Source organism: Anoplophora glabripennis, unplaced genomic scaffold (assembly GCF_000390285.2).
Source record: "Anoplophora glabripennis isolate ALB-LARVAE unplaced genomic scaffold, Agla_2.0 scaffold174, whole genome shotgun sequence".
Classification (NCBI taxonomy): Eukaryota; Metazoa; Arthropoda; class Insecta; order Coleoptera; family Cerambycidae; genus Anoplophora; species Anoplophora glabripennis.
Genome location: NW_019416305.1, coordinates 797,707 through 825,048, shown reverse-complemented (window position 1 = coordinate 825,048; position 27,342 = coordinate 797,707). Strand labels below are relative to the sequence as shown.

Below are 27,342 nucleotides of genomic sequence, written 5' to 3'. Positions count from 1 at the left end.
AAAATCAGTTAACGTGTTTCGGCGTTTTAAAAAAAATTAACTCATTCAAAAGATAAGAATTTTATTCCGTACTTTTGGCCATCCCTGTATATTTCTTATAATGTACAGGTTGCAACATAAGTATAATTATATAAATACATAATCTACATATTTTTTTTTATTAGAAATAAAATATGAAATATATCAAAAATTCAAGAAAATCAGTTGTGTAGAAATGTTCAATTTTATACATATAGTATTACTCTTAGAAAACAAGATAAATACAATTTTTTACACATATTTGTAACAAAAAGTTCTTATAAAACAATGGCTTTGCAATTATTGCTGTCAATTTATTTTTAAATTTAAGTTTAATATGTTGAAATTCTGTTGTTCTTAGTGACAATGTCTCTACTACTGACTGACATAATCGTAGGTAGTCGGTGAATTTTTTATTTTTATAATTAGCACCCTGAATCTCGGAAAATAAACCACTTATACGAACTTTTCTTCTTGAAATGATCCAAGGAACCACTTAAAAATTTTTACATATTTTTACACTCTATGTGAGTATAAACATTGTACATTCATTTCGCACAAGTTAATTGTGTTATATCTTCGTTAAGAATTATGTATGTTACCAGTAATAGATTAATAAATTCAAATTGAACAAACAGTACATTAAAATGATTATGTTCGATTATAAGTATATTATTTTTAACTTAACAAGTAATTATTGTTTGTCTTATTCTTGAATCTTTATCATTAACTGCCAGGAAGATATTTTCATTTTTAAAATTTCCCTTCCTTTAACCTTAACTTTTGTAGACTTAATAATAATTAATTAAAAGGAATATTCATATTTTGTTTCGTATTTTTTTGATATGTTTATACCTACGCAAGTAAAATATGAATAATTAAAATAACGATATATAAACTATATTTCAGCAGCACCTTCCTTAATTGCATAGACCCATTCGTTTAATCACTAATGCGAAGAAATCAACAGACTCTTTTGATTTATATATAAAAATACACTGCTTGTGAAACAGTTTTATCTGTTGTATATTTTTAATGACACACACATTATCTCATGCAATTAAATTTTGCATAGAGCTGCAGCTGATATTCTTTCATATCAATTAAATATGCTGCCAGACATTATATCTGTGGTCAACAATGTAATTATGAATACTTCACTAGAAACATAGCCTCTGGCGGGGGCACGTGGGAGGACAATTACCTCTTTATCCCCATCTACTTTTTTACTGGTGCAATTCTTAAAATCGTGACTACCTAGTATTACTGCGAAACCTGACAAGGTCGGTAAGGAAATTACCGATTAATTATTCCTTGGAACTAAAAATCCGAATAAAAAACAATTATTTTTAAAATCGAGGCTCACGTTGCCACTGGTTTTTCGCTTCAGTTAACTGAAGAAGCAATATTGATGATAATAATCCTACATCTGCAAGGACGTTTAATTATCCATTTGAAATGCATTTTGCATTCTTTATAGATAGTAAACTTCTTTATACATAGTAAACTTACTCTAAAATAAATTTCAAATGAAATTTGAAATACTTGTGTTCAGATCTTCTTAAAAATAATTAAGATTTTTATGTGTATATGCCTTCAGAATCACCATTTGATTATTATTGTAAAGTATGGGCATCTAGTGGCCTTCTTCTATAGTCATTTAACACATACGCTGGTCCATTTATTTTTTTACAATCATTAAAAATCACTAAAATTTTGAGTACATTATCTTCAGAAAATAAAATTATACATTACAAAATGGTAAAAAAACTAACCTTAAAAAAGTTTGAACTTAAAATGTAATAGGAATGTAGCATAACTAGCGCCCTCTGTGAAATATCCAAAAAATAATTAGACCACCGTAATTGGTGTCCTTAAAAACCCCTGACAACCAAATTTCATAAAAATATTTCGCACCGTTTTGGAAATTTTATATACGGGAAGTATTTCCGAAACACCCTGTATAAATCTAAATTTTGACTTTATATGCTGCGTTGAGAAAATTGTTTAGGTATATTTTAGCTATTTGCCGCTGTTCATTTTATTATAGATAGTTTTTCTTAAAGTTTTAATTGGTTTTTTAATTAAGTTTATTTTATAGGAAAATAGGGTTAGGTACCAAAATTATTTTGTTAACAGTGATCTCCCATTATCCAGTGCTTTAAGTGTAACACCCTGTATTTTATATTATTACATAGATCTTTTAATTCCAAAAAGTTTACCTTCATAATTGATGGTTTTTGAGATGTTACGACTTAATTTTTTGAAGTTGAATTAAAAAACGGAAATTTGTTAAACATGAATTAAAAACCAATTTCATTAAAATACAATGCTGGCCTTAGGGGTTTTAAGGACTTTTAAAATACTATGGAACTTGAAGCTAGGTAAGACAATCTAAATTAAAGGATTCGTCGGATTTTAAATGTAGGATATAGGATATGAAAAGAAATTTGTTTAAAATGAGTGAAATGAATAGGTAATTATTTTAATTTAATGAGTTTGTAAATCTGATTCCTTTTAAATATCATTCAGTCCTTTTAGACGGTGACTATGAACAATTTACATTTTTGTTTCGCATTGTAGTTAAATATTTGTTTAAATTTCAAATTAAATCAACTTAATATCTGATTGGATATTATACAAATTACTCGTACGTATATTTTATGTCTTTCTTGTGACATATTGTGCATATGTGGCATCCGATAATCATCTACTCATCTTATTCTTTCTTTTTCCAAATATGTGCAGGTATATGATAATAAGATTCTTTCGTCTTCTTAAAAACAGAACTAAACATAAGCGATACATTAAGTAATCTGGGAATTTCCATGACCCATTTTGAGAGTACCCTGATCCGTTTGGGGAATGCCATGATCTAACTGTTATCCGTACGAAGAAAGTGCATTCAAATATTCTAAAATAGTTGTAACGTGGTTCTACGTATTTTTATTATCAAACCTGTTTTTTATAGAAGGGAGGGAGAAAGAAAAGAAGACTACTGGAAGACAAGCCACTCTCATTCCTTCGTAAACAGTTTTCATTACACTTGTCTGAAGTACACACATTTGAATACCAACTGGATTTCCCAACACGCTAAATTTTCTGTAGATATGTAGATAAAATAAAAACTATGTTTTACGGCCAAACTGAAATTTGAAAAAAATTTAATTCATTTTTTCGTTTTATTGTATTATTGATAAAGATTCAAAATAGGTATAATATTTTTTGAAATAGCATATTAAGTTACATCTATTATAAACTACAGGGTGTGTATTCTTGTAAGAAATTGGTATATGTTCCTATGATACTTTTTTTCGAAAAAACACAATATTAACAGAGTTATATAACCTCAAAATTATTTTTTTGGATTAATATTTTGTCATAGCTTTTTTTTAATTTAGTAGGTTTAGTTATTTCAGCTACAAGAAAAAAATTATTAAATTTCTAGTCCCTTAAGGGGTTTGTTTAATTGTTGACTAGAAAATTGGTCATTCATTTTTTATTTACCTTGTCACAAAATTTAACAACTTACTACTAAAGATTATTGAAAAATCTTACAAAAGGTCTTTCTGTTCTCGGTCGATAACATTAACCATTAATCGAGAAAAAAACTTATTTTAATATTTAATGCTTCGAGACAATGTTTTTTATTTTATAAATTAATTAGCGTAAAGATAATTTGAATGTTTTTAACGCAATTAATTGTTTAAAATGGAACTTTGTTGTACAATTAAAAGCCTGCTTCATTTGTAGGTACGCAAAATGGGTAAATTTTTTTTATTTTTATGGTTGTTCCAAAACAAAAAAATATTTTAGAATAAAACGATATTTTGTAAGATATTTTATCTATTCAATGTTCTGAAAAAACATGGAAAAAATTATGATCAATTTAATTATTTCCTTACTAATAAATACATAATAAATCTACAAAATTTGAAAAATATAATAAAAAAAAATAATTTTGAGGTGATGTTCGGAAAAGTGTTATTGAAACTAATGTCACTTTTTTTTTTAATAGAATCACTCTTTAAATTTATTTCTTTATAGTTTCCGGACACCCTGTATGTACAGAAGGTTTTTGAATGCACATATGCATCTAGTGCTCTTTTGTCACTAGGAAAATTGGTATAGCTCCTGCTAGAGTTGCTTTGCTTCACTGGAAGAAGGAAATTTAATTGAAAAAGTCTTCCTTTCTATTGTATTCATCACATCATTTGATTTGGATTGGAGCTCTGTTTAATTCTAATGATTTCAGCAACATTATTTTGATCCTTTGGGATGAAATATGTGTTTTAGGAATATTTTCGTGTTTTAGACAACCATTGCACTTTTTCGATTTTTCATGTAAATTATGCATGAAAAGATTGGCTAGTATATTTTCCTCATGAAAACTGAAAAGGTAACTATAGTCACTCGTGACTATCTCTACTCTTTTTTGACTTTGATATTATTGAAAATCACCATATTTCACACGCTTATCCAACTGAATTCTCCTACAATGTTATCGAAACAAGTGTTAAAATCGGTAGTAAATATACATATACTCCGCGGTCGAAATTATAGAGAGTGACTAAGACATAATATAAAAACACTATTACCATAATGCGTATAAAATATAAAATGATTTTTTTACGGTTCAATATTATTTATCTTTGTGCCGCTCGTTACGCACATCGATAGAATCTATAATCGTCTAGAGACCGAGTTACACTGAACGTCGATCTATATTCTATCTGTCTTTTGCACTTGGTAGGGAATAGGGAAATGCTTTTTTATTGGGTGTAAACGGACTCACTCTGCCTTGTGTATTTATTCTTGAATGCCTTGTTTTCAGAGAACATTGATCAGTTTTGAGTCAAACAATTCATTTCATGAATATTCAACCAGGAATAAAAACCAAATCAGGCACAACTTTCTGCGATTGAACAGAGCTAGAAATGGGTCAAATCACTATTGCATTAGATTTTATAACAAATTACCAGTCAATGTCAAAAATCTATGCCCAATTCATTATAAAGGTGTCTTGAAAAACTTTCTTAAATTGAATGCATTTTATACACTTGATGAATTTTTAAATCATAATTTTGCTAATCTAATTTTAAATTGTAAGTCGAAATGTAATGTTTGTATTTTATAGTTGTCTGTACTTTATGTTCTTTATGATTGTTTTTATATGATGTGCTTCTCTTTGAATTGTATTTTAATTGTATGCTTTGGCCATGTTTTTCTTTGACGTGTGTAAACATTTTTCTTATGTAATAACACCAATAAATGCTTACTTGCTTACTTACTTACTTACTACTTACTTACTTACTTACTTACTTACTTACTTACTTACTTACTTACTTACTTACTTACTTACTTACTTACTTACTTACTTACTTACTTGATTTAATCCGTCCTGAGAAACGTCATAGCATAAGCGTAGACGAGGGGTCCAATTCCATGGCTATAATAAATTTATAAATTAAAAAAAAACACAATTGGGACGTTTTAAAATGCTGTAATAATTCAAATTGATCAAAGTGCCTGTTATAGCAAACCGTAAAAAATATTAGATGCTATGTTTTATTATCTTTTTTCATTATTTTCTATATCTTGTTGCCTTTTACGTAGACACGCCAATGGATTCGTTCCCGGCACGCTCCATCCCCCTTACTAGTCCAAAAGCTAGCGATGAATCACTCTCTATAATTTCGACCGCGGAGTATAGTTCTATTCACATAAAATGAATTTTCTCCTCTATCAAAAATTTACAATATTTAATAAAAGCATTTGCTACTTTTTATTCATTAGACCCATAATCTGTAATTTAAGTATGAGCAATGAGAAACAATTAATAAAACCATGGGTGTAGTCAGACGGAAGCAGGGGGGGGGGGTACCCCCAAATGTTACTGCATGCTGCAGTGTCAAAAAGTCAAAATTTTATGTCGGTAGGTGTCTGATTTTTTTTTAGAATTAAACGAAAGTGTTTTGAAGTGCGTGAGTTTTTTTGTGAGGCCTCCATGAATGAAACCTATAAGTCCTTTTTATTTTCTTAAACCATTTATTTTCAATTACACGTCGAAAAAAAATATAATGCAATTTTAATATTTGACTCCTGGCCTTTCCTAAAAAAAAATTCAGTATTCCAAATTCGGAGTAATATTGGAAATGGAAATAATTTTAGTTTAATGACGCAAATAAAAATGTTAAATTTCATTCTAATGTCTGCTGATTGTTACTTTATTTTACTTCCTATTTTTTGTATGCATATCACGTTAGCCTTATGAATAATTACATACTTACCGACTTATCCTTGCAATTTTAAAGGCTTTATAAAAATAAATCTGTTCTCATACCTTCTAATATTCGAAATAATTAGCAAACTGGTAGACCGTGATAAATTTCAGATAAAATAATATAAACAAATTATTTAAAATTCACTTGTTATGGATACATATAGGGTGTCCCGATTTGCAGTTTATAATATATGATAGTAAAATAATAGATAATTGAAAATAATTAAGTTCAAATACAGGGTAGGAAAGTCCCCATGGTTCATCGGCCGTTACGTGAGAGCGATAAAGAAAGTCATAGAAATCCGTGCGATAGAGAAAGATGGGTATAATGAAGGCGTCTCATAGTCACCGCCCTTCCACAAATAAGAAGTGGATCTTATTTGTGGAAGGGCGAAATGGGCGGTGACTATTAGACGCCTTCATTATATTCATCTTTCTCTATCGCACGGATTTCTATGACTTTCTTTATCGCTCTCACGACTTTCCGACCCTGTATACAAAGACCCTAAAAAAGCGCATAATTCGGAAATTATGACTCTCAAAACGGCTACGATTATTTAGGAGCCAAATTTCGAAAAATTAAATTAGCAATTTTTTCATTTAAAATCTAATAACACCACTCACTCGTCAAGAAAACCTCGTACTAATTTCTATGTGGTCAATTTTTAAATTTATATATAAAATGTAAAAATATAAAAAGGTCCTGGTATATTTTTATTTAATTCGAATTTCATTTACCTTATTTGCTGTTATATTAATCGAATTTTTGCAAAATTAATGTAATTCATGTTGTAACAATTAAAGTAATATGTTGTAATAATTAAGGTAGTGTTGTAATAATTAAAGTAATATATGTCTGCACATACAATTTGCTCTTTCTCCCATTATTAATTGTTAACAATCTCAGTAGGACATGCCAAAGTATTGTCAGAAGTTACTTATTTGTCACAGTTTAAATTCTTTCATCATTTATTTGGATATTTGGCACTTATGAAAACTATTTAAAAATTATTTAACTAAAAACAAAAAATTATTAAACTTCATGATAAAATCATGATTCAATTTAGATAAAATAATCTATATAACGAGTCATCCATTAATCATGTGAGGTTCAAATAGGGGGGGATAACATTACTATTGCTCACAATGGGGGAGGGGGAGTTGTTGTTACATATCACGTGTATATTTTGAGTTTCAAGATGTTTGTCCATTTATCGGTGTCGAAAACAGTCAAGTAAATCCATGGTACGAGGACACTGCATTTAAATAAATGTGCTGTTTTTTTTATTGATTTTCATTAAAAAAATATTCTGAAAATATAGAAGTTTTTTTTAACAAAAATACAACCTCAGCACGTATCACCAGGGGGGAGGAAGGGTGTAAAAAGTGGCCTTAAAACCTCACGTGATTAATGTAGAAGATTGCAGAAAAAAAAAACAAAAATTGAAGTGTCCAGATTTTCTTATTTTCGTTTAAAAAAGCTCAGGAAGTTTTGACGGCAATATCGTTACAATTGAGGCGTCACACTACACACNTCATAGAAATCCGTGCGATAGAGAAAGATGGGTATAATGAAGGCGTCTCATAGTCACCGCCCTTCCACAAATAAGAAGTGGATCTTATTTGTGGAAGGGCGAAATGGGCGGTGACTATTAGACGCCTTCATTATATTCATCTTTCTCTATCGCACGGATTTCTATGACTTTCTTTATCGCTCTCACGACTTTCCGACCCTGTATACAAAGACCCTAAAAAAGCGCATAATTCGGAAATTATGACTCTCAAAACGGCTACGATTATTTAGGAGCCAAATTTCGAAAAATTAAATTAGCAATTTTTTCATTTAAAATCTAATAACACCACTCACTCGTCAAGAAAACCTCGTACTAATTTCTATGTGGTCAATTTTTAAATTTATATATAAAATGTAAAAATATAAAAAGGTCCTGGTATATTTTTATTTAATTCGAATTTCATTTACCTTATTTGCTGTTATATTAATCGAATTTTTGCAAAATTAATGTAATTCATGTTGTAACAATTAAAGTAATATGTTGTAATAATTAAGGTAGTGTTGTAATAATTAAAGTAATATATGTCTGCACATACAATTTGCTCTTTCTCCCATTATTAATTGTTAACAATCTCAGTAGGACATGCCAAAGTATTGTCAGAAGTTACTTATTTGTCACAGTTTAAATTCTTTCATCATTTATTTGGATATTTGGCACTTATGAAAACTATTTAAAAATTATTTAACTAAAAACAAAAAATTATTAAACTTCATGATAAAATCATGATTCAATTTAGATAAAATAATCTATATAACGAGTCATCCATTAATCATGTGAGGTTCAAATAGGGGGGGATAACATTACTATTGCTCACAATGGGGGAGGGGGAGTTGTTGTTACATATCACGTGTATATTTTGAGTTTCAAGATGTTTGTCCATTTATCGGTGTCGAAAACAGTCAAGTAAATCCATGGTACGAGGACACTGCATTTAAATAAATGTGCTGTTTTTTTTATTGATTTTCATTAAAAAAATATTCTGAAAATATAGAAGTTTTTTTTAACAAAAATACAACCTCAGCACGTATCACCAGGGGGGAGGAAGGGTGTAAAAAGTGGCCTTAAAACCTCACGTGATTAATGTAGAAGATTGCAGAAAAAAAAAACAAAAATTGAAGTGTCCAGATTTTCTTATTTTCGTTTAAAAAAGCTCAGGAAGTTTTGACGGCAATATCGTTACAATTGAGGCGTCACACTACACACCATGAAGCTAACTTTACAGTTTTCTCTAGAGCGCCAAACCGCAGCTTATGTAAACAATCAGTAGATACCGGTAGAAGTAATACGGAAGTGGAATAACTGCATTAAGTGCGTTTGAATTATTTATTTATACAACAGACAATAACAAATACAACTCAATAAAACCCAGTGGTGGCCCCAAAGTTCTTTTATAAGTATATGTGCCCGTTTGAAATCTAGAAACTGAAATCAAAACAATTTTGACTTATAAGTTGCTTTTTGTTGAATAAGTAAGTAAATAATTATCCTACATTTTCATTTATTTTCTCATTTTAAGATCATCGTTAGTTTCAGTCTTCAAGATTATTGTAGTTGGTGATTAATTTTTATTTGAATAAAAATGTGGAACTACTACCTAATATTCTAGAATGTATCATTAGATTGTGAATACTGATCATTAAATGTAATTGGTTCAGAATATCAACAATGTTTACCGAATATCAATATTAGAAATGGAAAGTTTTCAATTTTGTAGATGTCTTACTTCAAGAAAAGTTATCCAAACTAACAATAGACAATAAATGGTTCTCTAAAAGGTATCCTGGCGTTTTCATAATTTTTTTAGATACATTTTAGTACCATCATTAAAGCTAATTACTGGACGATTATACCCGCTGATGAAAACTTAACGCTTCAGTTTTATTTTTGTTTTTTAATTGGAAATAAAAAATATATAAAACTGAAATAAATTTGGACAGCTATGACGTGCTAAACTATAACTTAATTTCACCATCTATGAATAGGAAGTTCAACTAAAATCTCATACCACTGTTCTCATTTTGTTTATCCTTAGGGAGACAAAGAGGAGTTACTTAAATAAGTTTTCTGTAAAGACAACGTCCACGGTCTAGTACACCATAAATTGATGACAATGGCGTAAATATCTAAAATCAAATTTATAAAAAACTTATATAAGGAGATTTTAGGATAATTGTTTATACGGTTTGGCTTTCATTATAGAATAATATTCAATGACAAAACACTATACATTTTTTCGATGCAAACACCCCACTCAAGCAAATTAATGGTTCAGGTATGCCACTGTGTCTTAACAGAGGAGGGTCAATGCTCGATTTAATGCCAAAAAAAATCAGTAGCGGTAGTTGGACGATTTAGGAAAATTTAAAAACCACATTCCCCATTTTAATTTATTTAAACCGATTGTCACGTTCCCATACGAGTTTATTTTAAACTTGATGGTGATACTACTCAGTAAGTGAGACGCTAGTTTGTTCGACACACGTCCTGCTTTTCTGGCCTACACAAATAACGTCCATATCGAAGTTCATTAAATTTTTAAGTGTGTATTGCAGTGTTTTATAAATATGTACGCCGCAGTTGCTTGTTCATGTGATACGAGATAAAGTTCATTTATTGTCGTACATACAATTATTTTCAACAAATATGATAGTAGCAGATAATCTTGTGATAAGGATAATGACTTTGTTGAGAGAGATCTCAAAATATTCAACACAATTCCGATAATCTAAAAGTAAGTAACAATGTCTGGTTAAATATAAATTTCTGCTAGACACAATACCTAAGGTTATGATATCAAAATAGAGCCTATTGGGATTATTCATCAGGTTACTATAAATTTGAGTTATGTTTGGAAAGCGCGAGAAAGTGTAGAACATATAAATAACGAATGCATTCGTAAGGTAAGTGGAACCAATTAGTATTACTAAGGCGATCAACATTGCTGATTGTTGTGTACGCATTTATAATGTTTATTTTATGTACTAATGCCATCATTTATTTGTAATACCTTACGTTGACGCAAACTTATTCAAATATGTAAAAATTGCATTATTAATTCGGTCGGTCCTTAATTAGTAATTAAAAAAAAAACGAATGAAAGGAGTTTAATTGATCTTGTTATTATACGAGTACTCTTCAGCGGAGAAAATTTCGATAACATAACATAACTAATCTGCTCCACAACATTCAACAAAAATTGTTTTTGCAGAAATGTTATTTCAAGTTCTATTATCTTTATTTATTTTAAAAAGTTTCTATGTGTCCAATATAATCATGTACCTGTAGCATGTAGATACTTAAATACAGTGGCGCCTCTTGACTCCATACCAGGGAGGGCGGAAAAATTTAGGTACAAAGAATTGAAAAAAAAATCAAATATTAGGCATGATGACAGTAACCAAGAATCGCTAAAATTATGTATTTATCTAGTGAAATATGATTAATGGATTATAAAAAACATATTTATTTTTATATTATGAGCGAGATTGTTAATATTTTTGATAAAACAAAACTACAAAATACAGCAAACCGCCATGATAGGTTGAACACCAACCAGAGCGAATTACGTCACATCTATGTTTAAATATTTTGTTTCCCAACTATTCAGTTGCTTAGTTTTATGTTACCAAAACCATAATCAGGAAACGTTAGGTACTTGAAAAAAAGTGGAAAGAAAATAAAGCTCAATAACTGCGAGTTAATAAAATATCAAAAAGACTATGTTTGTTTGTGATCAAAAGTTTATCCATGCATAAATTGGTGCTGAAATACAAATAATAGTCCTGCGACACAGTTTTGAGAATACTCGTATTGACTGATGAAGATGACATGAAAGTTTAAGAAGAGACGAGATCAACATCAAAGTTGTGCAATCTCAGATGCATCGGCCATGAAACGCGATAGAATGTTGGAATGTTGAAGTGAGGAAAATTGTAAGTACCAGTTTGGAGAAAAAATTTAAAAAATATGATATAATGCTTTGCAAAAACTATCCCACGGTAGCAGGATCGCCTGACGGAATTTGTGAAGACAGTATTATTGAAATTAAATATACCACGAATATGAAGACTTAAAAATTATGTGGAAAAAGGAAAATCGACCCAGAAGTTTTATGTGCAGATGGTAGCTACAAATGTATTTAACAGGGCTTCAAAAGGGCTATTTCGGTGTAGCTGATTGCAATTACAATACAAATAATGAAGTAGAAATAAATAATGTTACACTTGATGACAACTACGTATCATATTTTCTTAATGTTTTAGTCTCTTTATGGAAAGATAATATGTATCCATTACGATTTGAGGTTAGATTAGAGTAGATTAGAGGGTAGACAGTTTACCGTTGACAAACATAGATGTGTCGTCACGTAGACGCGACCGTTTTTGCGTAAGTTTAGATTTAAAATTAAAATGTCAATATATTTTTACTAAACCTTTTATTTTCTACAGAAATAAAATATTTGTTGGAAATAGTAAATACTTCCGAACATCACATAATAGGTTTTCAAAATCTGTCATCATGCCTATCGGGAAAATGTCCTCACATTATTTCTTATAGTGAATGTCCATTTTTCCGATTTTGTCCGAAATAAACTTTTCAATTATATTTTCATTAAAGTTTAGTATTTCTCGCACCATTTACTTTTGCAAATGCTACAATCAATTTAAACTTTTACAATTTTTTAGAAAACACAAGAAACAATATGTAAGAACAAAATTTTATACCACACCTGAACAAATTACGTTTATTAAGAAAAAAAGCGGCGAATAGATATTATATGGTTACGGTAGAACTAAACAAAGCCTAAACTAAATATGCGCTATACCCACACCGTCTTTTACTGCTGTGTGACGCTAACCATGACCACCACTGTAACACTTTACAGAGGTAGAGGCGATCTAGGAGGATCCCACGTATTCAAAAATTTGCAAACGAAGTCGAGTTAAATTGATTGCACATTACAAAATTAACATTTCCTTTTTAATTGTTTCACAAGGCTACTTTATTTAATTTTAAATTAAATTTTTTTACTATGACAATTTCTAGCGGGCGCAGCGCCCCAGAGCCCCCCTCCCGCATCAGCCGCCACTGCTTAAATATTTAGTCAAAGTTTATTTGTAAGCGTGAATTAAACAGTGCGGTTTATTTTTAATTTAACATCCTGGTTAAAGATAATTGTAAACAAGCAAACATCTCGCAGTTCATAACAGAAATAAAAGTTTAAATATTTCTTTGTATTTAAAATCGTAATTTATAATTATCCATGACATAGAAAGGATAATTTCCAATACAATTATGAAGAAGGTAGTTTCCAATAATGGGATGCCTTAGATTAGATAATAATCTAAGGCAAACAGATTATAAACATTGTCAGAAATTTATTGGATTTTTAATACCTAGTTATGCAGATTTCGAGCGTCAAATAAAAAAAGTTGTTTTTTGCGATGGGAATAAGTAATATTAAAAATGTTACTTAATTTACCGAAATTTATAATATTTTTATCTAGAAATATTCAGAGGGATAGAAATATGTTGTCTTCTACACGACAGGCAGCAATCCTGCCACTAACTGATGTATTTGTGTACCATTTCAGTAGATTTTTCCTTATATTGATCAAATTTTTTTAATTTGTCAAAAATCTTTATAAATATTTTAACAAACCTGACGTTTGATTTTTTAAATTGATTGACATTTTTGTAACTCGAAAACAGTGCTTTTAGATCCCTACCTTGTTACGGCTTTTAGTTCTATTTAAATTTCATCTTTTTAATTAACCTCGACATTAAATAATGAGGGGCAATTTTATAAAAATATAAAAAATGGAAAGAAAAATTAGAATTCAAAGGTTTTAGTGTGTTACAGTGATCAATAACTCTGAAATATTAAACATTATAGCAATCAACATAATTTAAAAATTCAATTTTTATTCTATTGAGATTGTAAATTTTATCTTAATTCATTTAAGAAAAAAACTAGGATTTCCGTAATCAACGTGTAAAAGATTGGCAAAAGTCCAAACATACATATTTGTAAATTTCAATGCGGAATTTATTTTATTATTGCTCGCACGTGTAATTCGAATTTTATTTTTGATATATGAAACATTTAAAACACTAACATTGAAATTATTTTAGAATATTATATGCTAAATTTGAATTTATATTTATAGTAACTAACATATATTTGCATTGAAGTCATGCATAAATATAAAAAACAAATACTATGGCACAAAGCCAAAACAATTCGTTTAAAAGATAATGTTAGCAATAATGGCGATCTTGGTGACATAAATAACGTATTAGTATACCTAAGTATTATTTTTTGCAGAAAAAATACCTAATTATTTCAGTTATCAACTTGGGCAAAATAATATCAATGAAAGAGCATAATCAATAGCAGTTTAATTGATTAGAGTTTTTTTCATTACAATTAAGTTATTAATTGACCAGGAGTAGGATATAAAAGGAATAGCAAATCAGTTAATAATATGTGTAATATGACTAATATTTTGTAATACATACTTAGAATTAGGTACTCAGGAAAAATTGTGAAATTATTTCTGAGGCAAAATAAATATTTAATATTTACATAAAAAGAAATTTTAAGATAACCTGATGTGGGATGGTATCATCACAAGTGTCTAATAAATAATCTCAGTAAGATAGTCATCAAAATAACATCAAACGAATAAATAAAAAAGCAATGAATACAATTTTTTTAAATTTAAAAATTTAATTAATATAATAATGTTACTGTGTGTGATGTTATCACCTGACTAACTGGCGTTGCCACACGCCTGTTGGATTAAAATCCTAAGCACAGTAATAATTATCTGTTTGATAAAACTGATAATGAGGAAATAACGGCGGTGGCATTAAAGTATAGCAGTTGTCTAACGGTAACATAAAAAACATATCTTTGTTACAGTTTTCGAATGTGTACAGATCCCAGTTTATCATGAAGATCAACAGAAAGCTGCTTCCAATTAAAGCCCATTACTTCTTCTTTATGGCAGGTAAGTTCTTCCTTATATAAAGTAGGTACGTAGGTAGTTTTAATATTAAAATTACTCAGTTTTTACTTGCAAAATATACAGGGTGTCCAAACACAGAACGGGTGAATGTAGTAACAGAAAATGATAGGCAAAATGTTATGTTTAGCTGTCACTGAAAATCCACACATTGCCATTCGTCGTATCGCCGCAAACGCCAACATATCAGTACATAAGAACGTACCTACAATCAACCAAAACACAGAACATCCCCAAATTTCCATTTTATACTGTGGCACTGTTCTCGCATCAGTTTATGGTACCTACTTTTGTTGTTATTTTAAACCATGTCCATTCCAGTCATGGCTTTTTTTTCCGCTCTTGTTAAAGTAAAGTAGGCCAAACCCTATATCGACGTATTTCTCTTCAAAAGGACTATCCATTTATGCTTAAAAAATTAGGTGGTGCTATTTAAAAAATGTCGATGACGTCATAGGTTTATGAAACATAGCGCAAAAAAGGTTTAAGCAACGTGACAAAACGACAATTCTAATTTACTAATTGACGTGTTTTAGCGTTTTTGTGAAAACTCAACAGAAAATGAAATATGAATTTTTTGCGTTACTTCTGGGACGCACTGTATAAAAAATATTTTCAGTCTGGCAGAAATACCTAATTAAATAAAAAAATCAACAAAAATACCACAAATAAATAATTATAAACAATGCATACGTAGTGTTTTATAACCGAAAATATGAAGATTTTGGATATTGTCGTTTAAAATACATGCATGAACTGAAAGAATGTCACTTTAGTGGTACGTATAAAACACACTGAGAAAAGTTTGTCAATAGCATATACTTACATTAATACGTATATGCATTTTCATTAACACATCTTTATTATTTACTTATTTGTAAAAATAACATGATTCTAAAAATTATTTCAGTAGATAATGTAATGAAATCGACTGTTATTCCATTTATTTCATGTTTATAAGAGTATAATAAATTACATTCATACTACAACATTGTATTTCAGTTTTTTAATGAGGATACGCTTTCTTAAATTCTACAAATATTATTCGTTCTCCTCTAATACTGTAGTTAAACTATTTCCAAGTAATGTTTGTTAAGGTATTACATTAATTCAAGAAGATATTTGTTATCACTACTTAAAATATTTTCTGTTCTTATCAAAAGCCCTGACAAATTGACAAACTATCAGAACAAGTTTTTTATGGAGCAATATTTTCAAAGATCAAAGATTGCTCCATATTGTAATTTTCTGGGTTGATTGTTTCTCTTGTCGGCCATTGTTTCATGTTGTAGTGATTGTTCCGATGGCGATGTCAACATAGACAAAAGAAGCAGAGATACTTGATAAATCCTGACTGCTGCTTCAAATTGATTGATTTAACTTTCAAATCATCGCAAACTTGTCAATTATACTCTGCATACTTAATTTCCTGCAGAATACAATTCATGTTTTCTTAACTATGTTTTAATTTGGTTGAATTTGTAATGGGCATATAGGCATATTTATTTCCATTATGCAAGACTATGAACATCCATCTCCAATCCTCAGATTTGTAGTCGTTAGGTTTCAATTTATTCATCAAACCAATAACATCTGTATACAACACCAAAGAGCCATTGTCCTCTTTATTGAACAACTTTCGAAACTCTTTTCCTTGATCGATGTAAAAAGTTGATTTCGATCGTGCTACTACCAATCTTCGACTCTTTAGTTCTGCAGCAAAAAATTCAGCTGCATTATTTAAGTCTTATTTTTCTAATCGGATTATTTAACTCTTCATAATTATATGGATTTGGACGTTTTATTTCACCTGTTGGTTCGTGTTTGTTATTCAGTTTCACTCTCCTTATTTTCCGCTTCAATATTGTTTCTGCTTCCGATTCCTTCTTCGTCGGACTCGACTCTAACAAGAACATATCAGCCGAAGAAGTGACATCCATCTAAATGATCAAACTGGGGTTTCAATCATTTCCGAAATTTTTTCAAAATACTTCGTGTTCAGTGCATTGAATAGAGCTTGGACCGATTCAAATAGATTTCTTCATTTTTTATTCGATATAAGTTGTTTTCTAGCAATTTTTCCGGCGATTTTTATATAAATAAATCGATTACAAAGGTCTTGAAAGACTAATTAGAGTTTAGCGCATTAAAATATATAAAATTAAGACTTTATTCGGTCCAAATTCTTTTTTCAAACATTACTGATGCCAATTAGTCAGATCTTCCACAATTTTTCTGGATTTTCAGCAATTATTAACGATTTACTCGAATGTTGTGGTAGAGTAAAACTAACGACGGATTTGAATTCAGCGTCCTGTTATATAGTATTCAAAATGTATATAATTCAATTAACAGCTTTTGATAAATTCATCATTTCCCACATTTTGAGAATTATGTCGCCTAGTTTTGTTTGAAGTGTGTACTGTAACTCCAATTCTTTCTCTCTTTATGTCCTTACTAATTTGTAATTTTCACTAAATAATTTGTCTCTATATTTTTCAGCAATGGGTCCAATACTACCCCAATTGCAGGTTTATGGAAAAGAATTGGGGATATCCTCAGTCGTGATGGGCAGCATAACTGGGGTCCTACCCATCGTCTTTCTGATCGCAAAACCTGCCTTTGGTATGTTGGTAGACGTTTACAGAAACTACAGAAAGACCATTTTTATGATGTTGATTTCCACCATGACTATTTCGTACGCATTGATGAACTTCATACCTCCTGAAGCCAAGGTGGAGGTACACATCGAGGATTTGGGGGACATCGTTTTGGACTCATGTAATGCTACAGTCAGTAATATACGTTATAGATGCCCCTGTTAAAGACATGTGTGAGAATTCATTTCATTTCACATATTTTCAGTTCAGTAAAACTTTGAGCAGATTTTCACATACTGTGAAATATTTGGCCACTATGAATGACATCAACAACTTTGTATATTTTCTAATGTTTTGTTGGGTATGTAAATTATGCCAACAGAAAAAAATATTATTATCTAATATACGAGTGCACTTTAGGACAACAAAATGGAACTTAATTTTTTGTAGGGTACAAGAGAAAATAAGTTTTCTGCTGAAATGTGCGTCAGCTAAAACAATTTTTTTTTCGATCCTCTTTTTGCTTATTTTTATTAATTGAGATACGCGCTTATGTTAAAGCGTTACAACTTGTGAAAACATTAAAAAATTTAGACATGAGAGTCGGAATAACAGACAAAAAAATGAGAAGAAATAAAAATTAACAACAAAAATAAAGAAGAAAATCAATCAATACTTCTAATAACATAGATGTTTCTGTCAGACATTAATCTTCTCTTGATCTATGTCGTTCCAAATGGGCATATTTTCATTACACTATTTTTTTGTTGTTATTATTGTCTTGAATTTTTACAATAAACTAGATGCGCCTTAATTTAATTGTGTATCTCAATTAATAACAAAGATAACGGTGAACAACGAAAAGATGGGATGATAGTTGGGGCAAGTAGACATTCTTTATTTTAGCTGGAATAACCTACAGGGCATTTCAAATTCTTTAATTCAAAAAAAGATCGTTCAAATCAGATTTCCACTATTGCCAGAAGAAAATTTAGAATTTCTAAAAAGCACAATTTTGACAAAATATTTAATTATTTCATTGTAAATTTTTAATACCTGATGTTTATACCTCTCAAACTTACAATTAGTCCTACATCCTTTTGGTCATGAAATTTAAAAAAAGGCAACTTCCTTAGAGGCATAAAAAACATGATTGCGGATAGACGATTTTAGGTACTTGCAAAAACATAAAATTTCCAGAATCTTTTTTATTTAATATACAACATTCATTGCTGTTAGGAAATCGATAAAAAAGAAAGATTATTATGGTAATTCTTTTTATAATAATTAGTTTCTATCCCAAGGGATCCATAATTCTTCACAAACTGGGCATAATCACAGTTTTTGGCCAATTGCTCAAGAACACATCAAGACATAAACTTTAAATTTGATATCTTTATAATTTGGGTATTTTGATACCTGTGAAAATTTTTTAAAAATTAGTGGAATAAACCTTTGCGCGAAATAAACATTGACTGATCCTTTTGATGCAAGGATTTATTTCACTAATTTTTTAAATATTTTTGTGTCAAAATACTCAAAAAATAAAGAAAGAACAAACATCCTTCACGTAAAATTTCAACAAACCAGTCGCACAGGTATTAGATCTGACTGGTTTCGATTGTTAAAAAGGATTTAATTGCAGTCACAAAGAATCCTCTTTCACAACTTTAAATGATCCATTTTTAATCAGAGCTTTTTCGTATCTAGCTTTCATTGTATGTTCATGGTTGAAGATTAAAAATCCTGATAATGTTAGAAACGTTATTATAAGTGGAGTATACCTAGGTGAAAATTGTATAATTTATAGTTCCATAAATTCGCGCTTATCTAAATGCAAACGAAAGTTAAAAAAATCAAAGATTGTCTGCATAGTCAAATAACTTATTTTGATGGTTGAAATTTCTCATACTGCTAATTCTGAAGTTAATATTTGCTTATATTTTACATGTTTGTATGAAAGAATTGCAGTATATCAAGTTTGAAATCCACATATTCAATGATTTTTGAGCGTTTCATCAAAAACTGTGTTTCATATCCAATCTTTCAAGGGAGAAAATGTATATCAATAGGCTAGTATTTTCTTTGAATGTCACCATTTAAGGCACCTTGAACTTAAAAATCAAATTTAATGTTTTTATAGGATATTCAAGATGAACTACAATGTAATAACCACACCACAACAGTGATATGTACCTCAAAATGCTTAATGGAACCAACTGCTTTCCTTATGAATTCCCTCAATTCGAATACCAGTCAATACAGACTATGTAGTTTCGAAAATTATAGTTTGAACACGAACAACAGTGCCACTTGCGGAATGGAATGTAAAGAGGACATCGAAAGGAACAGTGGGTGTTTGTACACATCCTTTACTTTTTGGAGTTTCGTCATACTTATGTCGATTGGAACTATAGGATTCAATGTCACAAATTCTATTAGTGATGCCATTTGTTTCGATGTAATAGGTAAGTTAATAGTGATATTTATAAATAACGTTAGTTTTATGATGATATAATGACTTAATTCATTAGTTAGAAAGCATATATGTATCACGGGAACACATTATGAACTCTACTAATTAAAATTTTAGCTGTCTTAACCAGAAACAGAACCAAACATAGCGGAAATTGGTACCTACATTTTTGTCAGAATGATTTTAGAAATAAATGTTCTCTTAGACATAAACACTATAAAACTTAGGTTCCATATTCCATTTTCATTCGTCATCTTATCTAGATATTCTCCGTTAGTCAGATCAAATTAGAATCAAATTAGATGTGCTCAGAATTACTTGGATCTCTTTACGATTGTGAATCAGGCTTGTCAGGCTTAGGTGATGTAAGCCAGATTATGAAGCCAATGAAGGAAATTGAAAAGCGGATAAACTTGTATAAAATAAATTGAAAACGGTTTCTCTGGAATCATAGCTAGAGATTTGCCTTCGTAACAAATACATTCGCTACAATGTAGGATTTGGAGAGATGTAAGCAAGAAAAATAGCATGATTATTGGGACTCAAGATCAGCATAGACTCAGGCAGAGGAAATGTCGAATGTTCCTTCTCGAAAGAGAGTAAATGAAATGCTGAACATAAGTGCAATAAGGCTTAGAGAAAAAAGTTTGCGTTGCATATACTGGGTAAATACGAGGGTTGTATATGCCAAAAATTCAACCCCTTTGGATAATCTTTCTTAAATACTACTAACTAGAATATTTTTGGACTTTTCAAAGAAAAAATCTACTGCACCAATAAACAGACAGTAGAAGCACAAGAGGCTAGAATTGGCCTCATTTCTTCTACAACTTCTGTACAACTGTCCTACAGGATAAAGATTTTTAATTTAAATCTGTAACGTATTTATTAATATTAGGGAAATATGCAATTTTTAAAAGGTAGAGATAAGAAGAGATAATACATTAAACACAAATACGCCTTATTATAAACATTGCATGTTTGAAAAATATATTATGCGACAATGGAAAATAATGCCAAACTATTAGGGAGACAGCAGAGATTTGTCACCGAGTTAGAGGCATTTTTTTAAAAGCCTTGGGATTTGCTGAAGAAAATGAGAGACAATTTTAAAACATTTTTTAGTGTTTTAGTTTCTGATAATGTTGTGTTATTTATTATTTATAGTTCTTATTAAAAATTGTAACAATAATTTAAGTTTGAATTACCGCCAAATCGATTTGAGTTGAGAGTAGGTTTTTTTAAAGAATCTTGATTATCTTTTAAATGACTTATAAAATGTTATGGTAAAAACTTTTCTTTAATTATCACTTAATCTATGTAGGGCATGTGTCAAATATGAGACAAATAGTAGCTAACCAAATTATTTAAAAAAATTAAACTTTGAAACAGTTGACATTTCTATAACAAATTCCATAGTATTCCATTCTTTTACAATGCTGACCCTCACTCTCTTAAGTTAAATGTATTTTAAAAACACCCTGTACGTCTATCATATGCTGAATGTACCATTACTTTGATAGTAGGGATGTTACGAATATTCGTGCAATATTACAGATGCCTTAACATACGGTAAACAAATATAAATTACTAAAATGTCAGTTATAGCGTTTTTCATTACATTATTGTATTCTTCATTTGCAAATACAATATTTCGTCATTACTAATCCAATGTATATTTGGTATTTATAAAAAAGAAACAGATAAAACTTAATTGGTAATGTTATAAATAAACATCATACTTATCTATTATGACGGACACTGACTTAATAAGTAGACTGCAAAACAAATTAAAGAGCATCTGCAATTTAATCACACTTTTATAAACTTCATTATCTATTGATTTGACCTTCCATACAGCTGCATTATACAATGTGTTAAACAAAATCTTAACTTTATTTTATTGTAACTTTCTTTCTTTGTAACTATTCAACTTGTGTTTCAGGAGATCAGTATGATTATGGAAAGCAAAGAGTTTGGGGAACCATAGGCTTTGGACTGTCAGCATTGATAGCTGGCTACATAGTGAATTTATTTTCTGGCAGTGCAATCACGTATACACCTGCTATTATTGTAATGCTCATATGTTCCTTTTTCGATCTAACAGCATGTATAAAACTTAAGGTATGTGCAACATGTTTTGGCATCTAAATGTTAACAAAGGTGTTTTCTAGCTTCCCATTATTGAATCTCCTGAAAACATATTTAAAGACATTAGAAGACTACTTAATAACCGTACAGTAATAACCTTTATTGTGTTTGCGGTTTTTGCGGGTATTGTGGATAGTTTTATAATTTATTATTTATTTTGGTAAGTTATTAGAATTATATTAAAAATTTATACATCCATTGTTCTAAGTAACCGTGCGATTTAAAATAAATAGAAATAGAAATACGAACTTACTAATGTTAAGTTTTTTAAAGGTACTTAGAAGATTTAGCAGAAGCGACAGGAACTAAGAATATAAAACTTCTGGAAGGACTAATAGTGGCAGCTGAAACGCTTGGGGGAGAAGTTATATTTTTTTCAATATCAGGTGTGTTATTTTTCGGTCTTACATATCAATTGTTTATTGGTACTATAAAAGTCGTGACTAATTCATTCATAATTGAACAGAGGAATACAAATGAGAATAATAAATCAAAATAAAAACCAGAATGGGTCACAATAAATGTTGGTCGATATGTACAAGGTGGAGCTAATCCGACACTTTTGGGAGGTTTCTTCTAATTTTCTGAGAAGATGGAGCAAACGTAATTGAGATGTTACAGCCTTAAAAAATTCAAATTTTTTTATTTTTTGTAATTTGTTTCTTGGTACAATTTAGTATACTGTACATTTATACATCAAATACATCCGTGGTATAGCTAATTGGGAGAGAAACTATTGAATAATATCACAAATAAATAAATTATAGGATATCATAGAAAATGGCCAAAACTGAGAAACGCCTTGTATTTCTTCATGATATCGGGATGCTATTTTCTCTACTGAACCGTCGAAAAATCAACCTCTAATATATAATTTTCTTTTTTGCAGTTTTTTTCATATTTTCGGAAAATGGGAAACCGTCGAAAAGTGTCGAATTCTGTCTTTTCCGTACATGTTTTTCGAATTGCTTAAGTTATTAAGCTTATTCCTTTGTCTTAGAAAATCATGATAGAATTGTAATTTCCAAAAGCTATAATACAATTCCTTGTTACAAACACGATAAATTCTGAAGATGGTATCAAATAATACCGAACGTTGGGAAAAATCTAAATGTTTTAAATTAATTTATACTAAAATTGTTTATCAAAAATTACAGTAAGTGGCATTCAAAAGTTAGCTCACCATCCTGCAATTACAATCATGAAAAATGTAGTAGCCGTGATTTAACATAACAGCTAACCAGAAGTTGTCAGTTTTCTTAAGATGTTTTGTTATTTATGAAAAATGTTTATCAAAAACTAAATTGGACACTTAGACACACATAAAGTGTGCATTTTCAAATGAGGAATATGTAGACATTATTTTTGTGTATGGACTTCATACGGAATAAATCAACAGAACCGTTATCGGTGCAACAAAATCGCCAAATTAGCGCCAGATAGGTTGGAAGGAATTATTGCGGGTATTGCACTTCGACATAACATAGATTAATATACAAAAGTGGCCTGTTCGACAGATGAGGTCTTTGTCCCCCTTTGTATTTGCACTCCCGGAAATGAATATGCCATGTAAATTACTCCACCACCCGGCAATTCTTTTAAAATTGTCAAAAACCAACCCTTAACCCTAAAAAGTAGCCAAAACTTTTCCAGTACGTTTCTCCTTGAGCATAGCCATGGAAACAAGTCGACGTATCATATTCGTGGAGCTCGTCATTCTCAAACTCAATCAAAAAACTACACTAAATCTAAAAATACAGTCCTGCGGTTCTTGATGGACTCCAGAAATTTCTTACTCTTCGAAACTCCAAAATCTGCGTCGGCATTACATTCAGTGGGTTTCTCTAAGAATGTAGTCCTGTGACGGGGTCTACCTACAATCATGGTATATCTGAAATCTATTAAGGCAATTCGACTCGGAGCTATACCTAAAGGCTGTAGTAAGATAATACAGTGATTTTAGGAAGTTATTCTTTTTCTCTTTGTAGGTACTATTATTTTTATCTTCGAACGATTTATGTAGAGGATTTTTTTTCTATTTTTTGTCGTTCATGCGTATATTTCTTTTTAACCATCATCCATTGGAGAACAATAACCAGAAGCTACTGGTTCGCAACTGGCTTAGAGATTTGAAATATACTGATTGCAGATATACCTACTCCTTTGCAGAACTTCATCAAAAGATAAACTCATTAATTGTAATGTTGTAGCAGATTATGTGGCTTTGAAAAGTATAAGATTCATAAAGAACTGTAGGATTATAGGACTCATTTTGTTTTCGTATTTCCAAGATATTCTTGTGGTTGAGCCGATCGTAATGTATGCTGGTCTATGAGTCAGGGATACGGCTGTTCACCCGAAGCTGAAATATTGTAATTGTTGATTGAGTCTTTGAATATCTGAAACATGCAATGAATTCCACGAATATAATGCATCGTTTCCAGAACTGTACTCAAGGAAAAACCTACTGAATGCAAAGTTCTTGTCGTTTCTTAGATTTTAGGAGCAATTGAAAAGAAACTGAAGATTGATGTTCCCATGTTAGATTTAGTGTCTGTAGATCCAAATAAATAGGAAGGCTTGGATGAATGGAGCAGACAAATTTAATTTTTTTTTTGCGTGATGGTAAAATTTTAGTAACATGTGTGTATACGTTGTGTGGATAGTTTGTTTAACAATTAATATAACTGTCCATAATGGAACTTATAAATCGGATGTTTTATAACGTGTTTCATCAATACATTGTTTGAATTGTTGTAAGATACCATTCGAATTTCTCGTAAGACTCATCTGTTTTAACCATTTTCTAGGTAAAATATTGGAACGTTTCGGCCACGTGCATTGCTTCAGCATGTGTTTCATAAACTATGCCCTTCGTTTGGGACTGATTTCTATAGTACCTTCGCCCTGGTGGGTAGTACCAATAGAATTCATACTTCAAGGGCCCACCTATGCCCTTACATATACAACGATAGTCGCTTATGCCAATGAGCTTGCTCCTCCAGGAGCCTCAGCCACCATGCAAGGCATAGCAGCTGGAATGGACGATGGATTCGGTAAGATTTTTTCCTTTGGTTAAGAACAATGTATACCAGTGACACTTTACATGTATTTAACGTTGATTTAGTGAGTTGATCTCGAAGAGGATATAGAGAACAATTTGTAAATATAAAAAGACACATTTTTAGTTCACCCAGTTCCATCGAAACTTGTCGCTGTGAAATACAAAACATGATGTAGTACTATACCTACGCAAGAAGTTTTATAACATTAGCTGCTAATAAAATAACGAATACCAGACTATGCTTTATTATAAAAGTTGTTACATTACATGTTTTTGTAAGTTTATGGCGAAAACTCACCTTTGATATTTATTCTTATTGTCAGTTTCAATAGTCCCGCGTGCGTTTTGTTGTAAAGAAATCGAAAATAGATAGATAGGTAATAATTGTAGTTACTCCGTTACATATTGACACATTGTGCCTTTTGAAATACAGGATATTCGTACGTCATAAATTTATATGTTTGGATGGCAAACTGGAAATCAATATAAAAATACGCAAATTGAATGTAAATAGACGCATCTCTTTGTGAGTACAGAACTTATAGAATTATATTTCGTTTTAGACAGATATGGAAAATAAATTCTTTTATTTATGTATTTTGAATATATTTGCTTTAAAGGTTTGTTTTCCAATTACTTAGTAAATTTATTTGTAGTTAAATGTATGCCAGTCACTTTCTTATGCATATATAGCTTTAAGCCTTATTGTGGGACCTGGTGAAAATTAAAGTGTTTATATTTTCATTACAAAACAAGAGATTCACGCCGTTTTCTAGGGGATGATTTCTAGACCCAGAAAATTTTCATTACGAAAACAATTTTAACGGAATTTGCGAAATATAAAATTAAAGTAGGGATTGCTGACCCTAAGATTGAATTAAATTAAATTTTTTATATAGTTGTACCTATCTGAGTTTTAAATAAGTAAAAAATATTTTGAATATATGCTCTTTTAGAGATACCAGAATGGGTAATCCCTAATTTCATTTTTATTTCGTAAATTCCTTTCATGAAGGCTCCCTCTGTGGGTCTACAAATCATCCCCTAAAAAATGGTATGGGTCCCAAACTTTATTATCCAGATACGGCCATTTAAATTTTGACCAGCTATCACTGGTGACAAATGCAGTTCTAACTGGCAAATATATAAATAATTAAAATAAGACATGGGAAAATTAGTCACAAATTCACTGGAGTAATTTGAGATAGATTGTCCTGTACACATAGAAATAAAATGTTTGTTCCAGGGTACGCAATTGGTAGCTTTTTGGGAGGAATTTTATATAAGTGTATTGGAGGAAGAAATGCCATGCAGGTGTTTAGTGCATTTGGAGTGTTGTGCAGTATCAGCCACTTGGTGCTTCACAAGACTATCCTGCAAAATCACGAAGTTCCAACAGAGGACGGCCAATCGGAGTACAAAAGTCCTGAGGAAGCAATCAAATATGTCAACTCTCTTGATATATCATGATATGAACATTTATTGCTCAAAAACAAATGTGATACTTTTTAAAATATTAGAGTATAAATAAATCTGACTTTATTACAAAATAATTTGATTAAATTGTATATAATTAATTTATCACTTATATGTGTATGAAAATAAATACTTATATAAATAAACAAAAATGGTAAACATAGGATTTTTTTCTTATTTAATTTCTTAAGACCATAACATACCTATTTGTATAGATTTTCGACATTTACGTAGTTCCGTTTTGAATTTTCCAGTCGATTTACAAATACAGAATGTCTGAAAGCTGCATGGCCCATACTTCAAGGATAGTTTGCTTAGAAATTATGGTCCTTCAAACAATTTTTTTTTCATATTTCATTTCTTTAAAATATCTTCTTACCAAGAATAAATTATAGGTAGTGATTTTGAGAAAATAGTAAGCGCTTTATGAATCTCGTTTACTGTAAAAAGGGTATCACTGTCGGCAAAAACAGCGAAACGTTTGGAAGCATGGGATACGACTAGTTGCAAAGATCACTGCGGACCATCTCAGAAGATCAGCATTGCCGGAGGAGCAATTTTGTCCGTAGCAGCTTTAGACTCAATAAGAACCGAAATGAGCATCAAGACAGGCCTAGGTGTTCTAATAGCGGTTCCGCACCCCACAGAGCCTAGTCCGAAACATTTGTT

At 30.4% G+C, this 27,342-nt stretch overlaps 1 protein-coding gene across 3 annotated transcripts; it reads left to right on the top strand.

Moving 5' to 3' along the window:
- Nucleotides 1-9,325: 9,325 nt before the first annotated feature.
- On the top strand, nt 9,326-26,762 carry LOC108906852 (major facilitator superfamily domain-containing protein 6). Of its 3 annotated transcripts, none has more exons than XM_018710281.1 (9): nt 9,326-9,344; nt 14,804-14,891; nt 17,409-17,698; nt 19,650-19,974; nt 21,928-22,106; nt 22,157-22,293; nt 22,407-22,519; nt 24,944-25,189; nt 26,444-26,762. In XM_018710281.1, the coding sequence occupies exons 2-9, from the start codon at nt 14,834-14,836 to the stop codon at nt 26,665-26,667; spliced, it is 1,572 nt and encodes a 523-aa protein (XP_018565797.1). In that variant the 5' UTR covers nt 9,326-9,344; nt 14,804-14,833; the 3' UTR covers nt 26,668-26,762. The 3 variants fall into 3 exon arrangements, with proteins under 3 accessions (XP_018565797.1, XP_018565796.1, XP_018565795.1); XM_018710280.2 differs by lacking the exon at nt 9,326-9,344 and adding an exon at nt 10,340-10,606; XM_018710279.1 differs by lacking the exon at nt 9,326-9,344 and adding an exon at nt 10,613-10,775.
- Nucleotides 26,763-27,342: the final 580 nt, after the last annotated feature.